The following is a 25,438-nucleotide window of genomic DNA, read 5'->3' as shown; positions in this document are numbered from 1 at the left end:
GTAAGAGAGTGAGAAAAGAAAGAAACACTGAAACAGGTTCAGAAACAATGTGAAGATTTTCCCTCAATCTGGTTCTAAAGTGAATGATCTCTGAGCTCTCTGCCCACTCAGCAGCATATTCCCAACTGCAGCTCCGTGTTCCTTCCACTACAGTGAGACTCACGTGGTTGTGAACGTTCCTCTGTTGCCAGAGATATAAAACCAGGGTAATATTTAAAAAGAGAAATTATTCGTTTAGTACCACTGCAGTTACAAAATTGTTATTCCTATTACTGCTGAGAAACTGCTAAAAGGCCAATACACAAATCCATACATACATTTTCCATTGTTGAAAGGTTTTGCTTTCTGAAAAAGCTGTCACGTACAGGCAAAAGCATGGGTGAAGCAGATTTCAGTTTAGTGAACTCTAAAACAGGGAAGAAAAGTGGGAAGAATTTGTAGCCCATGCTTAACAGTTAAATTAGCAGCTGCACATGTAACAGCTGCTGCAAGAAGAAAATCAAGTCTTTATTTGTATTCCCAATGAGACTTGATTACCTTAACAAAACAGTAAAAAGAGGAAATTACCAAACTTTAATTAATAAATTGCAAAAGAAAAGCAATTAATAATCTCCAGCATGAAGATTTAACAGATACACTTTTTCTGTGTCGATAAAAATATAATTAAGCAGAGAAGGCTGTACATGAACAACAAAAAACTAAACAGGACCTGCATTACAACTGAAGCTCAGAGAAAGAATGCCCACATAACTTCAAGTTATCTCATTTAAACTGAAAACAAGAAAAGACAGGTTTTTAAAGGAAATCGTGTTTTCTGCGCACAATTTCCTACAATTGACATTGACAAACTTATGGAAGAATATAGTATTTAAGGAAATGTAAAGCCTGAAAACAAGAAACAAGAGCTAAATACAATTGAATTACAAAATAAGTACTTAAACTGAAACATGTATGAAAATGGGAATTGAGAAAGCTCGCGAGTCTGTAGGGAAACAGCAAGTACAGTTTAACGAACTGGGATGACTACATTAAACACAAATGAATCTGCACAAAAAGGTTAAGAAAATATATCAAAGCCGTAACTTGTTTCATGCATAGTGAGTGCTGGCTGTTTTAGACAAAGAGGAAAAAAAATTAGAATTCTGGTTTTAATTAAATATTAAATGTTGGACAAGTTACACTGTGTAACTCTACTGGGAATGTGATCTTTAAATTTAACAGAAGAATTAAAACATTTTTTTGTGTCTTAGGAGAATCCTACAAAGGCTTGACTTCAAAAGAACATTTGAAAGCCCCTGTGCTTCTTCAGCTGTGGCAACTGAAGAGCCCCAGAAATATCTGTCTGTGCTGGGGCAATGCCGTGTACACAGGCAGAGTCACTTAGGGACTAGAGTTACTTTGCAGTAGAGTGGAAGCCGTGATGAGGACAGCTCGGGGAAACAGAAAGGAAATGCTGTGATAAGAGAAAATAATTTGGAAGTGGATCAGGGGATTTTTAAACATGGTTTGGAGGATTTTTACTTGAGGTAAACACAGTATGAAGCTTGCAATGAAATCATAAAGTTGAAGACTTTGCTCCAACAATGTAAAAATAAAAGCAGTTTATTCTAAATAGTATTCAGCAACTAGAGGCACAAAAGCTATGCCTAAGGTAAGGATCTCACATGGCCAAACAAGGGGGGTACTACCTTGGCAACTGCTGCATTTGTCCTAAGGGTCCCAAAGTCATATTTTCTACATCAAAAGAAAGAAAACCAGCAAATACTAATCTCAACATCTAACTGTGTACATTAACTCCTGACATAACCTGGAGCACTCAAGGATTAAGTGCCCGACTTTTAGTTTTGAGCACACAAATAACATTTGGTATGATTTGGTACATTACGTGAAGTTGTGTATTGCAGCCACATAGTGCTGTTAAAAAATTCATACAGAAATCTCTGCAACAAAGAAATGTTTTGTTGCTTAGTGGACTTCTGCACTTCCATTCAAGCAAAAGGTGTTGAAATTATTAGAAGAAGGAGAACTAGGTTTGACAGCATCATCTGCAATCCAGCTAACGTCACCTCAGTGGGCACTTCATGGACAAGCAAGGGAGACACAGACCTGACATTTAATTACCTACAGAAAACAATTCCCTATTCTGTAACTTAGTAAAAAAACTTTATCAGTAAATAAGGAAACAATAGAGTTGGAGATGCTACTGTAAAAAGAGGGTTAAAAAAAAAGATGAAAGAAAAAAAAACAGCCTCCAATATTGGTATCTGAGTGAGACTGCAGTCCTTGCCTCCTACATGGGAAAACTCTGGTGCATTATCGACTATTATCAATAACAGGATCTGAAATGAAAGCTTCTCTGCTTGTGGAACAATGCATCTTCTCTGGTGTTGTTAAGTTAAAAAAAAAAAAGCCTCTAATACAAGGAAAACAATTACCACATACCATCAAGCTCTATTGTGCACCAAACTTCTCAACAAAATTTACTCACCAAACTTCAGCAGGCCAATCTATGGAATACACCTCTAAACTGTTTTTTGCTTTTATTAATGTTTACAGTGGTGATATTTTCCAGCTGAGGACAAAGAGAGGATTTTTCAACCTCCTCTGGTCAGCAGGACAGTATTCAGTGCAAGAATCACCATATGCTTGTCCTGTTCTTTCTCCTCTCCTTAAGCTGTTGGCTGCTGTTAGAAACAGGATCCTCAGCAAATGGGCCTTTGGTCAGATCCAGCTCGGCCATTCCAAGATTATGGTATATTTTTTAATGCACATGCATGAAATATAACCTTAATATCTTACATTTTTTGGCAATTGGATACAGTGGCTTCCAGATGAAAGCCAACTGCTTTAATGCAACTTTATCCAAGTAATTAAGCTACATTGATTTTCAACAGCTGGGAAAAGGGACCTTTAACATGAGCATTCACAATTCAAAGTAGAGAAGTGACCTAGACAAAGATGAATAAATACGGTTATTTATTCTTCCCATACATTTCATATCTACCTTATTCCCACAGCATCTGGAAAAGTTAAACTTCTGAATCAGGAATATATGTGACTGTTGTACCAAAACAGGAGACAAGTGTTTGTATTTTGAAGCAGGAACAGGGAATGTAATGGGGAAAGGAGCTAAAGAGTATCCATGACTGTTCAGGGACAGACCTGTAAAAGTGATGGTTGGATTTCTACTCTGTTATTTGAAAAAGAGTAAATCTCATGCATTAGTAGGCCAGACGAATGTGTAAAACAAGGAGTATGTTTTTGTAAAAGGTGATGTAGCCTATGAAAGTTATGTCTGTTACAATGCACTATGCAAGCCACCCAGATTAAGGAACAAAAGAACTAAAAAGTGAATTTAGTACCATAGCTGCCACGAGATGCTTATAACTATAGGTGCAGCTCTCCAGTAATTTCCTCAGCTAATGTCTGCAAAGAACAGCAGTGCCTATCACAGTATCTCTCCGTCTGATACTCTTTCTCTAAGACTCACCTACTCACCGCACAGCAGGCACAGAGCACCAAGTCACCAAGCAAGCAGCTAACTGCTAATTCAAAAGGTGATAAAGCAGAAATTCTCTTGCTGTAATGACATTCTGACCTCTTCATTATCAGCTGGTCTAATCAAACTGTAATCAATGAATGTTTTCCCTATACGCAAGCTGTTAAGAAAGCAAGTTAATTGGCTCGCTTGAAAGATTTAAAGCACATGAAACTTCTGAGTGGTTTAACAGTTTTCCAGGGACTGTTGTGAGGGAATAGCTGCAGAGGCACTGCAATGCAGCACGATGCAGCTTGCAGACCATTGACATTGAATATTTTGCAAAAATCTTAGGGCTAAGTTCTACCCTTTCACACTGTGGCAGAGGGAAGGAACACGAGCATTTGAGACTAAATTGCAATAAAGCTTTTTAGCAGCTTCGTTAGGAGTCCAGTATTCTGTCTACCCCAACTCCCAAGCTGTGTCTTTCAGGACAAATTGTCACCATTATTTCAACCAAAGTTCACTTTCCTTTGAAAATGTATTTCAGCTTCACTGCAAAATGTTTTTTATTTAACTCCTTCCATACTGGGCTGTAATTTACAATTGTTGCCATTAAAATCAAAATATGTCCTGCATAAAAACCTGGAAATGTAGAGTGTTTCCCTCTGTGGTATATAGTCCCATATTAATTTCTAATTAATTATTTGATAGGGACACACTGTTGCACACTAAGATTATTTATCAGGCTTGGTTTTTATTTTGCAGAAGAGAAGGAGCTACTCACTAGCTCCATATTTGTACAATGTTTTAAAAGAGATCTGAGAGTTGCTAAGCTGGGAGTAGAGTTAAAATGCTTCCAAGATTTTTAAAAATTGGAGAGCAAAGCTAAATATAAGTGATCGGTTTCTCTTCTAATTTTGTTCCAAGTAGCTTTTGGTCCTTAAATTCTCTAATTTGATTTCAACCGTGTACAGAAGATGTGAGCTGCACATGGGCACAAAAAGTCATCTTTCTGAAGCCTGCAGGATGGCTAGTGTAATTTGTACATATGCATAAACCTCCATATGAACTACGTTCACAACGATTGTGAGAGGTCACGATGCTTAACATTACTTGACCTCCATGTACATAATACATGTCTACATAAGATAGAGTACACAGGTTATTTTCAGTTTTTAAAATAAAAGGAATGACTCAAAATGGCCAGAGTTATGGTTGCTGTTCCTAAAGCTATAATCGTATACTCTTACTGTTGATCTCTGATTTTTTAATCTCTGTGATTTGTTTTCCTCTTGTTCTTAATAATCTTTCCATATTTTTTTTCACAGAATTTGCATTTCTGCTTGGACTTTTATACCTCTTTTTTCTCTTCTATTTCTCAGAGAGATGACGGAAATAAAGATGGTGAGTGTGCATGAGTCACCATCTCTGCAGGTATTTAAAAGATGTGTAGATGTGGCACTTAGGGACATGGTTTAGTGGTGGACTTGGCAGAGTGAGGTTAACGGATGGGCTTGATAATCTTAAAGGTCTTTTCCAACCTAAATGATTCTATGATTTTGTGAAGAAAACAGGGACTAAAGAGCAGAAGAGCTGATAAGTTGTTCTCCATTCTTTATACTATCCCTTAAATTTCCATTCAGCTCCTTTTCATGAAATCACTGCTTGTTTCTTCCATTTTAGCTCTGTTCACTGTATTTGTGCTCTTTTACAGAATTTTCTCCTATTTCCAAAACTGCTTTCATCTCAGGGGCAGGCAGCATGGTTCAGATAAGCACCATCACCAACCACAAGTCTGACATTATTCAAAACATTTTGTGATGCTATTCTATTTTATCTGAGCTAGTCTTTGCATTTGTTTATTCCAGACAGGATGAGAAAACGGAGTGCCATAATATCAAGAGGAAGAGCTATTCAAGTTGATGGCAAGCACTAGATTTTTTTGCAGGATTTGCTGTTCTCATGAGATTTGCTGCCAAGTCTATACACATAAATGTGAGAGTAGTTCATACAAGGCTTAGATGAACTTATGACTGTTTGAAACAAGGAAAGGGAAATTTAAATTTGAAAGCTGTTCTTACAGTATTCACCTAATTTTCTTTCCATGGCAAAGTATATTATTTGTTTTTGGAGAGGCTGCTAAGTGTACTGTAAGCTTTTCTTTACTGCATAAAAATGAAATTATTGGAACATAAGCTTTTTCTACTAACAATTTTAATTGCTAATCATCAGCTGACTTATAGTATTGATTGGTACTTCTATCATCATTGTTTAATACCTGAAATATCAATAGCTAAAGGTTTTATTGAATATTTTTGTTTGCAACAACATCAAAATGCTTAATAAGCTGGAAAAGATTAAAAAAAAAAGGTACTGGTTAACATTTGCAGTGGCTATTCTTGGATCTTCCCAAAAAGCCTGAAGCTGTAGTAACAACTCAGAGTTTCCAGTATGAAAATGGAAAAGTCAATCTACAAGCTTACTTTGCTTATGTACTTTACTAGTTTTAGAAGAATTTTAAAGTGAGAAGACCCTGAGAGAAGCACAGCTGCACAGTTTTAAGACCGTATTTTATGACTATGTTCCAATAGATGCAGTAAGATAAGATATGGTAAATAAGACATAGATATAAATTACAAAGAAAGGACAAAAAAAGTTGTGCAGGATCTTTAGAATAAAATAAATATTTATGATGATATAGAGTGTGTTTGTCTTTCTGTGTGACCTGTGAATCTTTAAATAATTCTCTGCGAAGGTTATTTAAACAACTATTTTAAAACTGTTAAATCTTTCTTTGCTGTTAGGGATTTTTAAAGAAAAAAGTATTTAATTTTACATCTGTATTTATGCTGTTTGAATTAACCAGCACCTCAGATTAAAACAAAATACTTCAGCAGTAAGACAACACATGCTGGACAATTACTGAATATCTTCACTACTTAAAAAAAATTCAATGATTTTCTATAAAAAGGCTGACTTTCAGGCCCTGTTCTTCACCAGCTCCACTCTCTTCAGTGTGTTTTGAACTAGTTGGTGAAACAGAAAACTGGCTGAGCTTCAGTGACAAGAAGCCACACAGTTGGGACTAGTCTGCCCTCAACAGGGTTTTTGGTGAATGAAGCAGCGTTATAGGAAAAATGGAATAAATATGCAGTATAATACTTGATGGATTTCATCACCATCATTTGAATTGCAGACACCCAAATTGAATTTCGCATAGTACAGAGCTGGTAAAATGTAGGGGAAAAGTATGCCAACTCAAAGTTCAAATATAATAGGAAAAATCTGTCATGCAATATATTTTTTGTGTATTAACAATGCCATAGAACATCTCTGGAATGCCAGTGATTACTACAAGTACTCAGGCACCATGCTGATAATTGCAGTATAAAATTGCCAGACAGCAAACAAGACTGCTGGAACTAATGGGAACATGGTTTTGTTCGGAATCCAGTGCGGATATCTGTAATGGAATTGCTTTTCAGTACTTTTTCTTTGAAATAACTCTTGATTATTACTTATGCATTTTTATATTAATACTTTCCATTTATTTAACTAAAGATAGACACTTGCAATTTCATTTGCTCTCATCTGCTCATTTCTTAGTATGGCCTAATTTATTCCGTTTGGTGACTCAAGTGCAGATAAACCAGTAAATAGGTTTGAAGTGCAATTTTGACTAAAATACCAGCTGTTTTTCTCTTTGTGTGCTATCATCAGGATCCAGAGAAACAAAAGAAGGTATTATGTTGCATGAGTTCTGGCAGTACTAATTTATCTCCCCAGGGTCTCTGAAAAAAATGACTAGCTGAACCTGTTATTAGAGCTGTTCTGTTTCACCTGAGACCCACATGTGTCCTAGGCTGGGTCCAATCAGGCAGAATCAACAACTTGTGTTGACAGGTCATAGCAGGACTTGTGATTTGAGCTACAACTGTTTACTGAAAACTGATAAAACTGTGCCAGCGAGTCTTCACAGACACTTGTAGTTGCTGAATTCACCTGGAAAGAGTTTCAAAGTAACAACTACTGCAGAGGAAAACCATCTTTAGCGCCTATCAGAAAGTGATGGATTTCTTGAGAACCTCATAGTCATTTAGGTTGTAGCTCACGGACAGTGAGAAGCAGTTCTGCCACTTAACTCCAGACTCATAAAATCAATCAACGCTTTCTTCTTCCCACTGAAATTAGCTTAAACTCTAGAAAGCTAAATATTAGACACCAAAAGCTGGATGAGATACATCTCACCTTAAATGTCTTCTATTTTGCTGAATTTCCTGTTGATGCTTTTATTTTTAAAAAGCTGTCATTTTTCTCTAGTAAGTTCTTGTTATTTGGGTCTAATTACCCTGAAGGCACAAGGACACTGACATCCAAAATTAGTAATGTGAAGCTCTATCCATTTGGCAGGATGCATTTATCTTTGTTTAATTCTGATCTGATTGTCTGAAGCAACTTCAGATCTTCCTGGCATTTTTGTTCATTTTTATCTTTTGCACTGTCTCCAGAAGGAGAACAGAAAAGACCGTAAAATAAGCAATAATGAAAATAAAGTGATTAACTAAGTGTTGCTTACTGTCTTAGTATATGCACGCTTAAACATAGTTCTTATATTTGCATAAAATACTTCTAAAAAGCAAAGTCTGTGACAAAAATACAGTCGTTTCCTTGGGACAGAACTGCCACTTGAATTTTCATTCCAGATGACTTCTGATGATAGCTGGGAAAAGCACTATCTACAGAAGACTCATCCTGTTAAATGGGTCGCTTTAAAGCACTTATCTTTTACCATATGTCTTTAAGTTTATTATTTTGCTTACCCTCCGGCTGGTATTGTGCTATGATTGTTACCGTCTGCCCTGCTCCTTTCAGCGCAGCTGCAGCCTGCTCATGGGTAGCACCTCGAAGATCAATACCGTTCACCTACAGAAGGAAGGCAAACAACAAAAGATCTGAGTAGTTTAACATTAGACAGAAAGACAGAGGTGGGGTTTTTAAAATGCTTGATAGATGTAAAAGTCAGGTTGCCCAGATGCAAAAGGGAAAGTATAAAATCAAAAAGGCTGAGAGGATGTTACCTGTGACTGGCCATGAGGATCTGCACTAATACTGCACACCATAGTTTGCCTATGCTTAGCCAGGTATATTCTCTGATCACTACTTTTTGGGGTTTCCTGCTCTACTGAGTTTACATTTTTGGTAATCTCTTCATCAGTCAATATCATTTAATACACAAGGTTCAACAGATCTTTTTTCTGTGGTGCCTGAAGGTCACTGTAGAATACTGCAAGCAAGGAAACTGCTCCTTCAGACAGACTCTGCAAGCCATCTGTATCATCAGGGAAACCTGGAGAGATATATATAGAGCATCTCTAACAAAACCCGCGGGTTGGAGAACTTCCCGAGCAGAAATCCCATCTACAGTTTTCTTTTCATGCAACCCCTCCTCCTATTGCCTAAAAATACCCCCATATCTCACACATGACAGCAATGGAGTTGCTATCAGACACAGCTTCCCCACCTCTGGCTGTTCAGCATTAATAGATCCTTCCACTGGGTTCCTCTTAATGATTTTTTGCTGCATAAGCAGTGGAGGTGGAACAGACTAGAACAAAGTAGGGGATCCACCCCTAAAACTCCAGGGCAATTTAAGAACTATTTTGATTTCTATTTGTGATGTTAAATATTCTGTCAGCTGCATCCCAAGGAAGAGAGAAAATTCATAGATAGAATTATTAACTGCTCCAGTAAAGTCAATCCTGCTTCTAGTGGGAGTATTACTGTCTGGTTATACTTGTGTGTGAGATTTCATTTATTTATTTGTTTATATATTTATCTGTCTTTCCTCTTCACTTCTACAGCCTTCCACTTCATAATGTTCCAGCGAGGAACAGGAAACTTTTGACATATAAACAACCTCAGCAGGACAGAGATCCATTTCTGATTGCTCAACAAAAGAAAAAAAGGAAAAAAATAAAGGGCAGAGGGGGGAAAGAGAACAATGATATAGATTTCACAGGCAAATGGGCCAAAACACAAACTCAAATTCTCAGCAATAGCAACTATTTGTGTTTACTTTTATCAAGTACTATCACAAAATGGCTAAGCACATCTTGAAAATATGGATTTTATTTAAACAACTTTTTAATGTGTACAAAAATAAATTTGATTCCATAGAACTCTACAAATAACAGCTATTGAATTTGTTATTAATACATTTATTTTTATTAATTACATTTAGAAACTGGCTCAACTTACTGTCTTTCACCACATTTAGAGAATGTGATGTTTTGGGAACACGTTTAATTATTATTTTTCACAGAATTATAGAATCAGAGACTGGTTTGGGTTGGAAGGGACCTTAAGATCATCTAGTCCAAACTTCCTGCAATAAGCAGGGACATCTTCAACTAGATCAGGTTGCTCAGAGCCCCGTCCAACCTGGCCTTGAACACTTCCAGGGATGGGCAACCTGTTTCAGTGTCTCACTACCCTCATTGTAAAAAATGTCTTGCTTATTTGCATGAGAAAATCTAGTCTTTACAAGTATGTGAACAGCATTTAGACTATTTTTCTTAGCAAAACTAATTTGTGATAGCAGTAGTATAAAACCCAGGAGATCCCACAGTTTCTGATGCAGAAGACTGCATTATGCTGTAGAACTGTCAACTGTACACAGAAACATAATGGTCTAGCTGAGGTTTCAGGTTCCTGAAAATATAAGTCCATAAGAATCAAAGTTCTCCCAGTTCAACCTGTCTAGAAAAACATCTTTTAGAATTTTTTTTTTTCCTTGATGACAAGGAAAGAAAATCCACATTTTTCCTAAACAACTCATCCTTCCTTCCCTCAAAAACTTTTAAAGCCACTCAATTTGATGACTGTTTAACATTTCTCCCCACCTTCTTCACAAAAAGCATCTCTCCCCATTTCTAGAAAAGAAGGTCTGGATTTCAACTGCCTATATTATTTTAATATCATTCAAAACTATGGAAGGTCTAGAATTTTCAGAAGCATGATTTGTTGCAATCCTTCCATGTTATACAAAAATAATTACACACTGGCTTATCTTTAGATTGAGGAAACAAACAAGTACATGTGGAACTATCGTATCAGAAGAATATAACCTATTCAGATCTTACCTTACTCATATCCACATGCACACATGATCTATTATATAATCACATGAATGATGTGAAAGAGGATCTTAATTATAAGTTGAAAAATAACTGATATTTTTTTAGTTGGTTTGTTCATATGTGCATTCTGCAGGGAAGAGTAAGGATTCTACTTCCATTACCAATGCCTGCTTGAGCCACGCATCTATCTTAGACCCTTTGGGGCAGCATACAAAGGGCATAAGAGGCAGCATAATATCAAACCATCATCATGTTGCATGACTTCTTTGCATGGAGAGAAATCTCAGCTATGGGAGGGAGGATGACTGGTAGAGTATATACCTGGGCAAAATATTTTAAGGATCACTAACGTACCTTCTACAACATAGAGACCTTGTACTAAAAGTGTAGGCTGGAAGACTACCATAATTAAAGAAACATTAAAAGCAAATGTCTGTGCCAGAACACAATGCTTTATGAGAAGAGGTATGTATGGATCCCCATGTTGTTACAATAATACAGACAATCTGAAGGTAAACTGTGGCAATAATTCAGCGGTCTGGTACTGCTGTGTATTAGTGACTTTGGCTCATATATTTCAAAGCATTATATATTGATAGATACATTCTGATAACTTCTACAAAAGTTCTGTCATCTGAAGTGTGCAAAATTCATGTTGTTCTTACAATTTCTATCTAGATTGTGAAAAGGCAAGTGAGTATCTTTATTCCCAAATAATGCTCTAATGCTTCTGAAAGAAATTCTCAGGATATGGCAACTGTAAGATAACAAACTTGATAATCTGTTTAACACAAGAGTTCTCAGTTGTCCCATCTTCCTGTTTGAAAGCAATGGCTGTAATAATGGTTGGTGGAAGCTTTAAAAAAAAAAAAAAAAATGGTCCAAAGGTTCAATCACTTTCATCAAAGTTGTTGTTGGACAGCAAGATTAACATAGACCCCTGGGAAAAACTCACTGAAATTCAGTCTAGGAATGTAATACCTTAGAAGGCAATAATTAACTGCATTCTAAAAGAACAAAGGAGAGAATCAGATCTTTCAGTGCCATAAAATCTAATATATTTTAATGCAAAACACTGAAAATAGCTAAAGAGGACTATCATGTCAACTAGCACTTAGTTTGCAACCTCTGTAGAGAATACAAGCTTCCTGAAAGGAGCACAATTTCAGCTACTGCTGTGGAAGAAAGTTGTAATGCACTCTACTTTTACTCAGTGATGGTGTTATGACACTTGACACTTCATTGCCATGGGCACACATGTACCAGCAATACAATTACTCATTAACTCAACACCATAGTCACAGCTTTGGTACTGTGGAGATCTGAGCAGAATCCTTAAGTTTTGGCAGCACATGCCTATATCATTCCATAAAGGAGAACTCAGACTTGATTCAGTGTCTTTGAAAAAGACAATTTGAAGCCAAATCTCCTTTACTAGAGCTTGTCCTTTAGCTATGTGTTTTTCCCTTTCATAATCAGAGTCCTTGAGAGAGTCATGAGAAAGAAGCAAGAGGATGAAATGAAGAAAAGCCTAAAGGAACATTCTAGAATGCCTGAGCTCATCAGTTGGATATGGAGATAGATATGGATGATATTACCCAGTCAGTATTAGAAGGTCCACAAAAAAGTTATTAATTTTATTTAGGCTTCAGGCTGAAGATTGTAGACTTCAGGAGAAAGGAGAAAACAACTCTCTCTTAAGCAATATGGGAAAACATTGTGGTAGTCTGTAAGAGTTGTGTTAACAGAACACGAAGCTTTAAAAATCATTAATAGATCATAATAATCTCTCTATAGAAAAAATGAGACGATGTATGAAAGAAGAAACCACATGCTTATTCTCCTTCTCCTCTGAAAAACAATAGTTCTATCTATATGTGATCTAATAACTAAGATTCTAATAATCCATCAGGAATCTAAATATAAGACAGGAATTCCAGCAACGTTCAGTTACAAAGACATTTTTCACTTTTCCATAGAACAAGAAGCCACTGAAATGGCAGTTGACTACTTTCTGCCCTTCGTATACTCATTCTGGAAGAAATTATTGCCTAAGGTACAAACACAACACATTATAGTGAGTGAACTTTTCTGCACTTAAGTTCACTTTTCTGCTAGGATACAGGCAGGGATGGACACTTGAGGAAGACTTACAGGTTTGAGTGGCTGAAATCAAAAAAGCAAGGAAAAGAAATGTCAGAGAGAAATAACACATCAATTCTATCTTCTTCAATTTTTATCAAGATGATAAACAAGTTGACAACAGATTAAGTAATGTACAGGTAAATGACCTGCCTACACTAAGTTGCCAAAATAGTGATCTTTTTCTTGAAGATGCATAGCTGCAGAATAATATCAATCATTGCCAAACAGGTAGGTATAAGTCTGTTTGCATGTTATTTTGTCCACCAATACCTGACAGAATCTCACAGCAGAATATAAGGCATTCAATTTAGAAAGGGCATAACCTAGTTCTGACTTTCTGAAGAACAAGAAGAGCAGATACTAACTTGATTTCTGGGTATTATTTTCCAATATTTAAAAGCAATCATAATCAAGTCCTGAAGCTCCCAGTTGAAAACCAGCGTGTTCATGTAGCAACTTGATCTTGTTGAAAGACACCATTAGTTTATACATTTTAATCAAATTTTTACCCAAAGGCCAAAATGAACATGAGTTTCTGAAAGGGTAAATCAAATAATACTCTATCTTGCTTCTTCCTCCAAAACAATGTTTCAATTGTAAAAATTGCGTGCAGTGGTATTTCTCCCTGACATGATTTCATTACAAATTGCTAACTCTGATTTCAATTACTGCTTTCATATTGCAATTTATGTTAAAAATAATCAGTAAAGGAAACAGAAAAAAAAACAACCCAAAAAACAAACAGAAAAAGTTGCAAGTGTGTGCAGGGAAGTTTAATACATATCAAAGGTGTTTTCGGGTGGTGGTGTCCTATTAAATGGTCTGTCTTCCATTAAGAAGTATTACACAATAAGTAAAGTATTGTAGCACTGCTTTTCTGAGCTTGACTGCACAATCTTGATGTCCTGGCCCAGAATTAACTTGACCGCAAAATTTTTGATGCTTAACTCCAAAATGAATTTGACATAATGGAAATAAGAAGAGCCTCCAGCTTATACAGATGTCTGTCTCTTCTGCATGCTGTGGCAATAAACAGTTAGAAAGCTTACAAAGAGAAGTGCAGCAATGGAAGATTATGGTTTAAAACTACAGACCAGACTGAGATGGAGAAAAAGATGCAACTACAGTTCACAGTAATTACAGTAATTGCTTTTGCATTCATTGACTCAAAGTAGAGCATGATCTACTTCATTAAAAAGTGAATCATAATCTAAATGGAAGATAAGAGTTATATTTTGGATAGATCAAACTCTTCTAGAATTGGAAGAGTTATATCCCCTTTAAAACATTTCAATAGCCCAAATTAGCAAAAATTGGTTCAATTCTGAACAGTGCCACTTCAAGACTTACTACAGTCTGGTTGTCTTCTGTTAGAATGCTTAAGCATGATTCATATGTAGGTCATTCGAATAGAGGCTAGCAGAATAGTCTGTTTTATTAGCCATTTATTTATTTCAGCCACCTCATTTTGTGTTTGTAGAGTGATTAAATGAACACTTGGAATGTCTTTTTGAACTGGAAAGGAAAAACACATCCCTTCTCTGGGGAGAAAACATAAAGGATTTATTTTAATTTCTTCTTTGAACTGTCACTGACAAGTACATTGCTTTTTATTTAGTAAATTAAATAGTGAAGAAAAGGCATCTTTTTTCATGCGACAAACAATATAGCAGATTTTTCAAGTTGTGGCTGAATTCTTTTATTTGTTGAACTCGTAAAATGAGAGCTTTTGGTGTCTGAAAAGGCAAACAGAAGTCTGAATAAAGACAAATCTTTACAGTCAGAATTGCCACTGTTTGCATTAAGATACAAAGAACCCTATTTATCTGCCTTTGCACGTCAACTTAAGTATTCTCAAGCGCACTACAAGAGATGAGAGGAAAGCTGAGCCATGTTCTCCAGCAGTCCAGCTTAGTCATTGGAAATGGGGTTTATAGCATCAACTGTTAGGTGATGGAAGCACAGTCTTCCAGCAAGACAGGGAACACTAGAAAAACACACATTAGAGATGATCTGCCCTGAACGTATCTGGGGCAGACCTCTCTCACAGGCAGGTGGCATAATCACTGTACCCAGTGCCCCCCCAACTCTGACAACTGAGACAATCCAGCAGAAAGGACGGTAAATCTAAGAAACTCACGCATGTCGCCCAATTACCGCCCTTGCACTGCGATCCGTCTCAGCTAGACAGGCCACGTGTCTGCAAAGCCGAGCCCGCACACGCAGCCCGAGGCTGAGACTCGCGGAGCGCGGCCGAGGGAGCGCTCAGCACCGCGGACAGCTCCGCGCACCAGCCGCGGGACACGGCGGAGGGAGACGAGGCGCCGCGGTGGGCGATGAGGTCAGGTTTTGCCTGGCTAGTGAAGGCTGGAGAGATGGGCTGAGCCCAACTGGGGGAGCTTCACTGAGGGCAAATACCGGGGGCTGCCCTTGGGCCACAACAACCCCCAGCAGCGCTACAGGCTTGGGGAGGAGTGGCTGGAGAGCTGCCAGTCAGAGAGGGACCTGGGGGGGGATTGACAGCCGGCTGAACAGGAGCCAGCAGTGTGCCCAGGGGGCCAAGAAGGCCAATGACATCCTGGCTTGTGTCAGCACTGGCGTGGCCAGCAGGGACAGGGAAGGGATCTGACCCCTGTACTCGGCACTGGTGAGGCCGCCCCTCGATTCCTGGGTTCAGTTTTGGGCCCCTCACTACAAAAAGGACATTGAATGACTCGAGCGTGTCCAGAGAAGGGCAACAGAGCTGGGGCAGGGTCTGAAGCACAGGTCTGCTGGGGAGCGGCTGAGGGAACTGGGGGGGTTTAGTCTGGAGAAGAGGAGGCTGAGGGGAGACCTCATCATCCTCTACAGTTCCCTGACAGGAGGGTGCAGAGAGCTGGGGATGAGTTTTTTTAACCAAGTAACAAGCGATAAGACAAGAGCGAATGGCCTCAAGTTGTGCCAGGGAAGGTTTAGACTAGATATTAGGAAGCATTTCTTTGCAGAAGGGGTTCTTGGGCATTGGAATGGGCTGCCCAGGGAGGTGGTGGAGTCCCCATCCCTGGAGGGGTTTAAGAGTCGGGTCGACATAGCGCTGAGGGAACTGTCAGTGTGAGGTTAATGGTTGGACTGGATGATCTTCAAGGTCCTTTCCAGCCTAGCTGCTTCTGTTATTCTGTGGTTCTTTGAAGTTCAGGAATGGAAAGAAAGGAGAAACACACAGGGGGAAATGAGGCTTCACTCTCCAGCTTAGCTTCTGTTAAATTGTCAGGCTCACTTTATTGCTTTTCTCTCACTTCTCTCATTTCTCATCTCTTCTGCACCTACACTTTCTTCTGACCAGTTAAGACTGCTTAGTTGAGCACATATAAGCCCAGTGGTTGTCTCATCCTGAACTCCACTGAAAACATAATACCGTGTCACTTCTGCTGTTCTCCTTGCCTGGCATCCTCCTCTCTTTTTATGGGCCAGCAATTTCAATGACCTTTTCAATTTTCCTTGTGTTGCTACCTTAGAGTTACAACTTTTGCCTCTAGTAAGCTGGCTTTATGCTCTGATGAGCTGGGAATTTTAGAAGCAAGCTCCTCTCTCTGGAAAACAAGAACCACTATGGGGGTATGAGCTGTATCATTTAGCATGCCTTTTTTTTGCCAGGAAGTTTAAGGAGGCAGCTCACCCAGCTGAAACAAGTATCAAAGCATTACATCTCTGAAGCAGGAAAAAAATTAATATTATGTTATTGAAGAGGTGTCTTCCACACACTGCCTTTTACAGTAGGAACCAACAAGCTTTATGACTCACCAGACCACATGAATCATTCCAAATGGTACCCATTAAGCCTGTAACCATTGGCAAAGACTGTTTTTTTAAATCCAAACTGTACAGAAATTCTTCTGATAGAATATCTGCTTCCCATGTGATTGTAGCTTTTGTGAATGATGCCAGATTGGCAAACTTTGAGACTGAAATAATTTCACTGAAGAGTTCACTGCAGTGACAGCTTAACATCTATTTTCCCTCAGTTCTATCAGAATTCTTCAAAACTTGTTTAAACTGGGTTTGAAATAAATGATAGCTTTTGAAAAGGACACACAGGCTCACTGGAGCCTGGACATGAAACTTCATTCAGGTCACTAAATAGCTACCAGCTAGTTCTGTTACCAACCTGGCCTTGATGAGATCCAGCAACTATGAGGTGATAAATGGCATTTTGTCTCATTGTTAAACAGTAAAGTCTAGACAGATGCACATGTAATTTTTTCATATTAAGACAACTGGTATTACCGATGAAAAATATCATATATGAGTACTGTGCTATCTAATAACACAGGCCAGTATATATTAACTCATTTTTAAATAAACATAAATATTGTTTTTCATTAATTTTATACACAGAACACTCATCCATCAAACACAATACTTAGTAAGAATATTCATTTCTCTTAAAATGGAGAGCTAATCATTAGCTCCTCAGTTCAAACCTAGTTGCTGCTTTTTTACCTTCCTTCCTCCTGCGTGATCACTCAAACATCCTTATATGTCTCCACCTAATCTCATAGATCTCACTACAGTGTCATCTTTGCAAGCCTTCACACATTCCCTCTTCCTTGCAGTTACTGCTCTCTTCCTACCCCGAATTGATAAAGTATCAAACTGCCCCTCCTCCCTCCTACAGCTTTTACTTTACATGACTTTTACTTCCACTCACTTTCCTGCCTTTCTGAAATAATTCTTTCTCCCTAATTCTATTTTCAGCATTCAGATTTCCCTGTCTCCTGCTCCCATTCTAGGTCATTTAGGCATTCCCCTATTAGTGGCAGTTATTCCATATACCTTGGTTTCCACTCAGTTCTAAAAGGTATTTTTCCTTCCATTAGATATCTTTCCTTTAGATATGGATATATCTAAACTACCATTGATCATTTTTGCTCATAATGCTGCAGGACTCCTGTTTCACATTTGAATTTCAAAGGATGGTATAAGCTGAAATAATTATTGCAATACTCCTGCTTCTGAAATGAACTAAAGGTTTCTATTTTAACAAGTGCCTTATAACTCGAAGATGGTAAGAACTTCATTTCAGCTGAAGCTAATAACCAGTAGGTACTCAGGAACTGAAATAAAAAAGTAAAACTATTTTAGATGCTGCTTAGAGATAGAAGTGCATTAGTGGTTTGTTTGACCCCAGGCAGTTAGTTAGTGGCAAATTCAAAAACTGAAATCCTTGCCTTGATCTCTAATGGACAGATTTTCCCATATTTCCACATCTACAGAATATGACAATGTGGCCTGTGAGGGGCAAGATGGACACTGGCTTGTGTCCTGGCAGATCTGTACTGGATTCAGTCCAGTGACCATGAGGCAATGTATCAATGGTTTAGTGGTAGCTTGTTTAACTGTACTCTTCATCTCCAGATGAAGTGTTCAGTGCACACACTTTATACTAAAACTACCCAAATCACAACATTCATAGTTTATTTGTGGCTCTACAGATTAGGATTATGTAACACAGTGTGCTGGTTTTGGCCGGGGTAGAGTTAATTTTCTTCACAGTAGCTAGTATGGTGCTGTGTTTAGGATTTGTGCTGGAAGCAGTGTAGATAACACGGGGATGTTTTTGTCACTGCTGAGCTGTGCTCACACAGAGCCAAGGCCTTTGCTGCTCCTCACCCCACCCCACCAGAGAGTGGGCTGGAGGGGCACAAGGAGCTGGGAGGGGACACAGCTGGGACAGCTGACCCCAACTGATCCCAGGGATAGCCCAGACCATACGGCATCATGCTCAGCACATAAAGCTGGGGGAAGAAGGAGGTGAGGGGGATGTTTGGAGTGACAGCATTTGTCTTCTGAAGTCACCATTAAGTGTGATGGAGCCCAGCTTTCCTGAGGATGGCTGAGCACCTGCCTACCCATGGGAAGTGGTGAATGAATTCCTTGTTTTGCTTCGCTTGTGTGCATGGCTTTTGCTTTACCTATTAATATTTATCTCAACCCACGATTTTTTTCACTTTTTACTCTTCCAATCCTCTCTCTCATCTCATCTCATCAGGGGGACTGAGCGAGTGGCGGTGTGGAGCTTAGTTGCCAGCTGGGGTTAAACCACAATACACAGACACTTTTGAACAGACTATGCTCCACACTCTCAAATAAAGCATGTTTTTCAAAACCAATGGAAAGGAAACAGCTCTTGTATTCTGTAAGTGGTTTTGCTTTTGCTATTGTCCCAATGGCTCGCTTGTTCAGATAAAGGGCATATCTATCTTGTTTTTTTTCAAAGGGATGTCCAAATTTTCCTCCAACAAATTATTGCAGATATCCCTCAAATACCGAATTTAATGGATTGCCAATTTCTATTATTTTGCAGCTCGTGTGTCATATGATAATTTTTTTAATCACTCAGGAGCCCAAAACTTGCTGGGCAGTAGAGCAGAATGATGCCTGGAATCTAGTCTGTTCAAGCACAAGGCAAAAGTCAAGCCTGGGGCAAATCTCTGACTGAATAAAGCTCAGGGATGTAGCCATTTTGTCCAGTGGTAGCAGTTTAGTTTTGAAATTTTTGTTTTTAGTTTCCCTTGATTGTGAGGATGATAATAAGGCTACACCAAGGGCTAAAGAGCTCACTCCAAAGCCTCAATGTATCACATGTGACAATTCTGTCTGACAGTCTTAAAGCAAAATTTGCTAAGTCAGAATGTTTGAACTGAATGTGAACTCCTCCTTAAACTATTAGGAGCTGAAAAGCAAGCAATCTGGCATCAGATCATTCCTACTCACTGAGGCAATTATAAAATGAATGTTTTAGAGGTAACATGATTTCATCACAGTAGAAGTACACAGCCTCTAGTCTAGGCCAACGTGGCAGCTTTGCATGACATATAACTGACAGGTCTGATAGTTAACTGCTTGGCAAAAAGAGACATACCTTATTCATGAGAATTTTTAGTATAATTTATTAGGTTCTGATCATGTGCTTGGAAATGTCAGAGTTAATTTAGGAAACAGTTACTGCATCAAGGCAATTGCAATATATGTTATAGATTGCAGAAAGATGGGGGCAGGGGGTGGAGAGAGAGAGAAATCCATCTGGAAGATAGATTCCTAGATTAGTAAAAGACAAAAGGGAGCTCTGTAGTTACCAATACAGGTAGCATTCCAGCGTATGCAGGTGGCAAATTTTTCCCTAGAAGCTACATTAAGCTTGTATTTTAGAAAGTCATCTACTTTATTCTGGAGTCCAAAAATGACAAGTCTATGAGCTTAAATGTCAATATAACACAGGCACCCTGAACTACAAAACAAGTGCATCATGTTTTGAGGCTGAGCGAATCTAAATTCAAGTCCCAGCCATCAAATCATGTATTATTTATCAACAACACTGAGAAACAATTTGATACAATCTCTCTTCTCCAATGGTATTTCCAGATGGTAGCGTTTTCAGTGACACAGTTCATACTTCATTAAAGTGAATTTTTATGGTCAAGGAGGATGCTAGGGCTTTTCTGAAAGGTTCTAAACTCCGACTTCATGAGAAAGAAGACGACTTCTCTTTTAAATAAGCCATTTCTTTAAAAATATAAAGGGGAGGGTTTTCAAAAGCATAAATTTGTGTTTGCACCCAGCTTCTGTTCGCTGGGTGTCCAGTTGCCTTCTGTACCTCTAAAAATCTCCTCTCGTACAGGGAAGTTGTATGGGTGATTCAGTTTTGTCCTGAGAAATGTTTTTGATTCATCATAATGACAACAAGTACTGGACATATGTCTGCAGGTATTGTAAAAGGTGAAACTGAGCTCACATAGAAAGGTGGAGCACTCTGCACCCAGATCTTTTAGAGACCTACTGCTGTTTATAACTCATCTTCAAACTTCACAATGCTATTAGCAATGTCTGAGCTTGCATTAACCCACTGTTTGCCCCAGATCTTCCATTAGGTCCTGCTTTGACAATGTCTCTGATTTTCTCTGTTTTTCTCTTGTTTTCTGGGGCCTTGTGATCTGCCACTGTATGAAGATGTTGATAGGCAGCTTACAGGGGCAGTAAGTTTGTGATGAAATGACATCTATTGCTTCTTCTCCAGCCCTGTGGTTGTTCTTTCAGGAAGAAAATTACACTTAACCATTTATTACTGAAAAAATCACAGGGGCTACTACTCCTCCTTCTGTTGTATTCTAAGAAGCTGCAAATAGACTGATTATTTCTCCTAGAAGTTTTCATTAAAAATTGGACAAGCTTCTCCATATTCCCAAATAGTCCTCAAATTCTTGAATAAAATTCTAAATGGTCTGCATTGATTAGTTCCTTAACTATGTGAGAATGGATTTCAGCTCTTTTTTCAGTATCTCATCTGTTGAAGTTCTAACTTGGTTTTGCCTTAGTCCAGTTTGAAGACTTTTCTCTTTGTTTCTTCGTAACTGCCCTAACTGGGTGATCATGGATCCTTTTTTAAAAAAGACAAAAGCAAAAAGTGTACTAAACATTCAAACTCAGTTGGTCTCACTTTTAAGTAGTATTTCTTCAAACTCCTTAGCAAATGAATTAATTACTTGGTTTTCTATTCTTATCAAATATTTTCTTGCTACCTTTTCAGATGCTTGCTGCTTACAGTCCATTCTGCAGCTTGCCTTTCTGACTTTGTCCCAAAATTTTATGCAACATTTATACATTTTTAGGACTTAGGCTGTTATAATCACAGTCACTTGACTCAGCTTCCACTTTTTCAGTGTTGATTAGTTGAGTTTCATATAATCAAAAAGCTCTCACTTACGAAAGTTCACTTCTTACTACACTTGCTATCATTCCTTTTATCATTGTGCTCTTAATAATTTTTTCTTAAAATAACAGCGACCATTTCTGAATTAACTGATATTTTAAAACTTGTTCCCTGTGGGATTTTCCACATCAGCTGTGAATGCACAGCAGACTGGTTTTGAAGATCACGTTACTTATTCTTCTGAACTTCCTCATTCCCTTCCAGCACAAAATCAAACTTTGACACTACACTATATGGTCACTCAAGGGCAAGTTGTGTTTCATTCTCCCATTCTCAGGGCCCTCTTCCTTACTGTTCAGAATAAAATCTGGAATTATACTTACTTTTTCCATACTCCCCACCAAAAAGATTCATGAATGTTTGGTCAGTATGGATGGGATCTATTTCAGTAAAGGGAAGTAATGCAAAATTATAATAAGTGAAAAGAAATATAGACTTATAGCACAGTAGTCATCTGACCTGTGTAAAATGTCTACTTTAGAGCAAGTTAAATTGCAAGTATTTATAATTTGGATACATTTCAACATATTCTCCCTTGATTTTCAAGCAAGTTCTATTTCTTTAAAACAGTCATGTGAATTGATCTACCCATTTAAGTCACTACACTGATTATATATTAACATTCCCAATATAGAACATATAATGCTCTACATATTACTACAAAGCAAGATTACATAGTTGTATTTTTCCTATTGGCTAATCAAGGTTATTGTTAAAAACATAAAGAGAGACTTCATGGACAAGTGCAGCTAAAGGCAACAGAATGTGATAAACTCACCTATGCCAGAGGAGAGCATCATATATCATCCACACCACCACAGGAAAGTAAGTATCCTAAGGATATGGTCAGTGCCTCTGCAAGTAAGCCTTGCAAGGCAAAGGGAGTATCTGTTATAAACCTAACATTATTACATATCTCCATATCCAGGCCCTATAAAGATCATTCAAACATTTTCCGATCCAGTTTCAATTTGGAAAAAAAAAAAATTTCTGAGAAGCGAAACCAAATGGTATTTGCCATTTGTCTTAGTTTTGTAACTAGGTAACAAAATGCACTCTTCGCCCTAAGCAGTTTTACTGCTTTTACCATGAGCAAAAAGCCATTTTAAATTAGAAAGCTGAAAGGTTCTCTGCACCAAAGTAAGGGAAGTCAATCTGAAGGTCAATTCTAACTGTAGCAAATATAAAGCATCAATACTTGCTATAAATAAGCAGAGTCCTTACACTTTATCCTGCTCTATATGTACACATTTTGGAGTAGAAATTGGACAACATTATATTTCTTCAAATGTGTACTGTATTTTGCTACAGATGTGAGTGAGAAGGTGGGTAGGAGTCATGTGGGAGGAACTAAGTAGGAAGAAGTGATTAAACTGTTCATAAGGGAAAGCAAACATCTCACAAAAAATTACAGCAGGACAATGCACAGACACAAGACAAAATCTGATCAGTATAAGAGATCACCTTCCGTCTACAAGGGAGAACCTTGTATAAAAGATCAGAGACAGTACTTAAGTGAGATGCTCAAATACTGCTGTTGTGAACTAGCCATATATAATGTCATGCACTAGTGTCAGAAAATCCCACAGAATATCTCTGGTAGCCCTGTCCAAAAGCATAGTTATTTGATTCTCAGAAAGTAGCAGGGGAAAAAGATACCATCTTTCTCCATATACAAATGTATCCTGGTACTATGCTAGATCAAGAGGAAAATTATACCAAATTTGGTTAACTTATTTCATCTGACTCAGGTTAGATGGGAAGGAAAATGGAATCATTATGAGAGTACGACCTGCAGCTTCACGGTGCAGCCTGTTCTTTCTTTAATCTTTTTCTTGATGCTGTTGAACAACTGCCCTTCAGGAAACTTGTTTTATTTTCTTAAGGTAACCTATGGGATGTGTTGCTTGGGAGCAGCAATCTTGCTCCAGAGCAAGCAGTCTTGTTTTTCTCCTGATTCTACTTTCAGGCTACCAGCCACACTTCAATCTGCCGCTGTGAACCACAAGGCACTAAAGCATTTTTACAGGAGAATGAAATAAAATCGATACTGCTTTTATAGTCCACAATTTTATTTTAGTTCTCTTTGTGATGAAGCAAGCAAAATGTTAGCTGAAAAAGCAAACATATATTGTAAGGATGAACACACATGAAATACGAGATTCAGTTTAAGACACCTAAACATAGACACACACACACACACACGTGGTAAGTGTTGAAGCTTAAAGTCAATGGATACCCAATCAATACATGCAGTAAAGCCTGAAGAGCTATTCAACTCACTCTACACAACTCATAGTTGCCCAGTTGAATCATTCTATAGCCTCCATCGACTTTAATGGCAACCAGACTCTCAGCAAGCATGTGGATGTCTAAACTTAAGTATCTTAAATCTGAGGTTGAGTCTTGTCCAAAGACACAAAATTCAGTAATTTCAAAGGCGAAGATTCAAGTACTAATACTTGCTGTTACCTCCTTATGACTATTAATTCACCTTAATTCTCTCTTTATATACATTTTTAACTTGATGCAGTCTTGTGGAAAACTATGAAACTGTTTGAAAACCAGGGTCATCATAGGAATTCAAGGAGCAATATGCCCTAATTATTTGTGTGTAAACTGTAAATCTGAATTTTGCTGCTGAACTTGCAAACTAACGATCTGCGCATTAGGTACTGTACCTATAGATGAAGTTGCCCACCTGGCACGGACAGTGCTTTGAAGCATGCAGGTTAGGACACCTAAAATAAGGAGGTATGTTTTATCATAATTTTGATTTGAGATTGTAAGGCAAAAAATTATGTGGAAATTTTTGTTTGAATAGGACCACATTCCTCCTCCTAAAAATTTTCCCATAAAGATTACAATGTATTCATTATGAGCCTCTTTCCTAAAATGATAAGATTTGTACTGCTTTCTGTCAGCAAGGATGTATACACAATGTGTTGCCATTTTATGTGTATGGCTTTTGGAAATAATTTGTTCTCATGCAGGTGATTTTCACTAACACTGGGTTCCCATTGCTCTTTTAATAGGCAATATAATCCTTAGCACTGGAAGTGGAATTTTAAATTGCAAGAATGGCATCAAGGAACATTACATTTTACTTTTATTGGAGACTGCATTTCCTTAACAGATGGAGAACTTGGGGTTAGATCAGAGTTCAAGCAGCCTCTAACTCTAGACTTGGCCCAGACTTCTCACGTGATTTTAAACAAATCAGCTGACATACTGGCACCTCATTTCCACTGCTCTAAAATGGAAATAATACTTCTATTGATATTCTGAGCTGTTTCGTTTGGGTTATTCATGTAATCTGTGTGTACACAGCACTCAGATCTTGACGTCAATTAGTATTCAAAATGCTACTTGATAATATTTACATTGTACTTAATAAAAAACCAATATTACAGGGAGGGATATATTCTGTTATACTGATAAAGGTACACTAGTGATGTATTCATTTTAAAGACATTCAGAACTGAGAAGGAAAATGTTCAGTTTGGTGGTAATTCACGACAGCATAATGAATTACAGCATGAAGAAACCAGCATTAAAATATCCTACCTTTTAGGATATTATTTAAGATATTCCCCCTTTTAGGGGGAAAAAACATCTTATCATGAATGTAACACTATAATTAAGTTTTTTTTTCTATTTGAAATATTTTACTATTTGAAATAGAACATTTTCTATTATTCTTCAATTTGCCTTCAAGGTTCAGATAGGATTCATTTTGTCTCTGCACAGAAGCACTGGGAATATCAGTCTGCTTTCTGAGATAAGTTTTAAACATTTTCAGTCAATTAACTGAAAACAGAAAAATACAGCTATCGCTGCTTTGTCCAAGGTTTTAGTCTGTTTCCAAAGGCAGATCTCTGTCACTACTGATCCGGTGATGCCACCTGGTGGCATTGGGAAAAAATA

The 25,438-nt window shown here is 37.8% G+C and overlaps 1 protein-coding gene across 22 annotated transcripts in view; it reads right to left on the bottom strand.

The window, feature by feature from the left end:
- DLG2 (discs large MAGUK scaffold protein 2) overlaps positions 1 to 25,438 on the bottom strand; it is a 1,035,190-nt gene that overhangs the window by 202,547 nt on the left and 807,205 nt on the right. For all 22 annotated transcript variants that reach the window (XM_026841744.1, XM_026841762.1, XM_026841771.1 and 19 more), the window contains one exon: positions 8,302 to 8,404. In XM_026841744.1, the coding sequence (XP_026697545.1) occupies positions 8,302 to 8,404 (103 nt within the window). The remainder of the gene's footprint in view (positions 1 to 8,301; positions 8,405 to 25,438) is intronic.

The sequence above is a fragment of the Athene cunicularia genome, assembly GCF_003259725.1.
Source record: "Athene cunicularia isolate RWA chromosome 1 unlocalized genomic scaffold, athCun1 chr1_part1, whole genome shotgun sequence".
In the NCBI taxonomy this organism is placed as follows: domain Eukaryota; kingdom Metazoa; phylum Chordata; class Aves; order Strigiformes; family Strigidae; genus Athene; species Athene cunicularia.
Note: the sequence above shows the minus strand (reverse complement) of the source record. Positions and strands in the feature narration are given on the sequence as shown.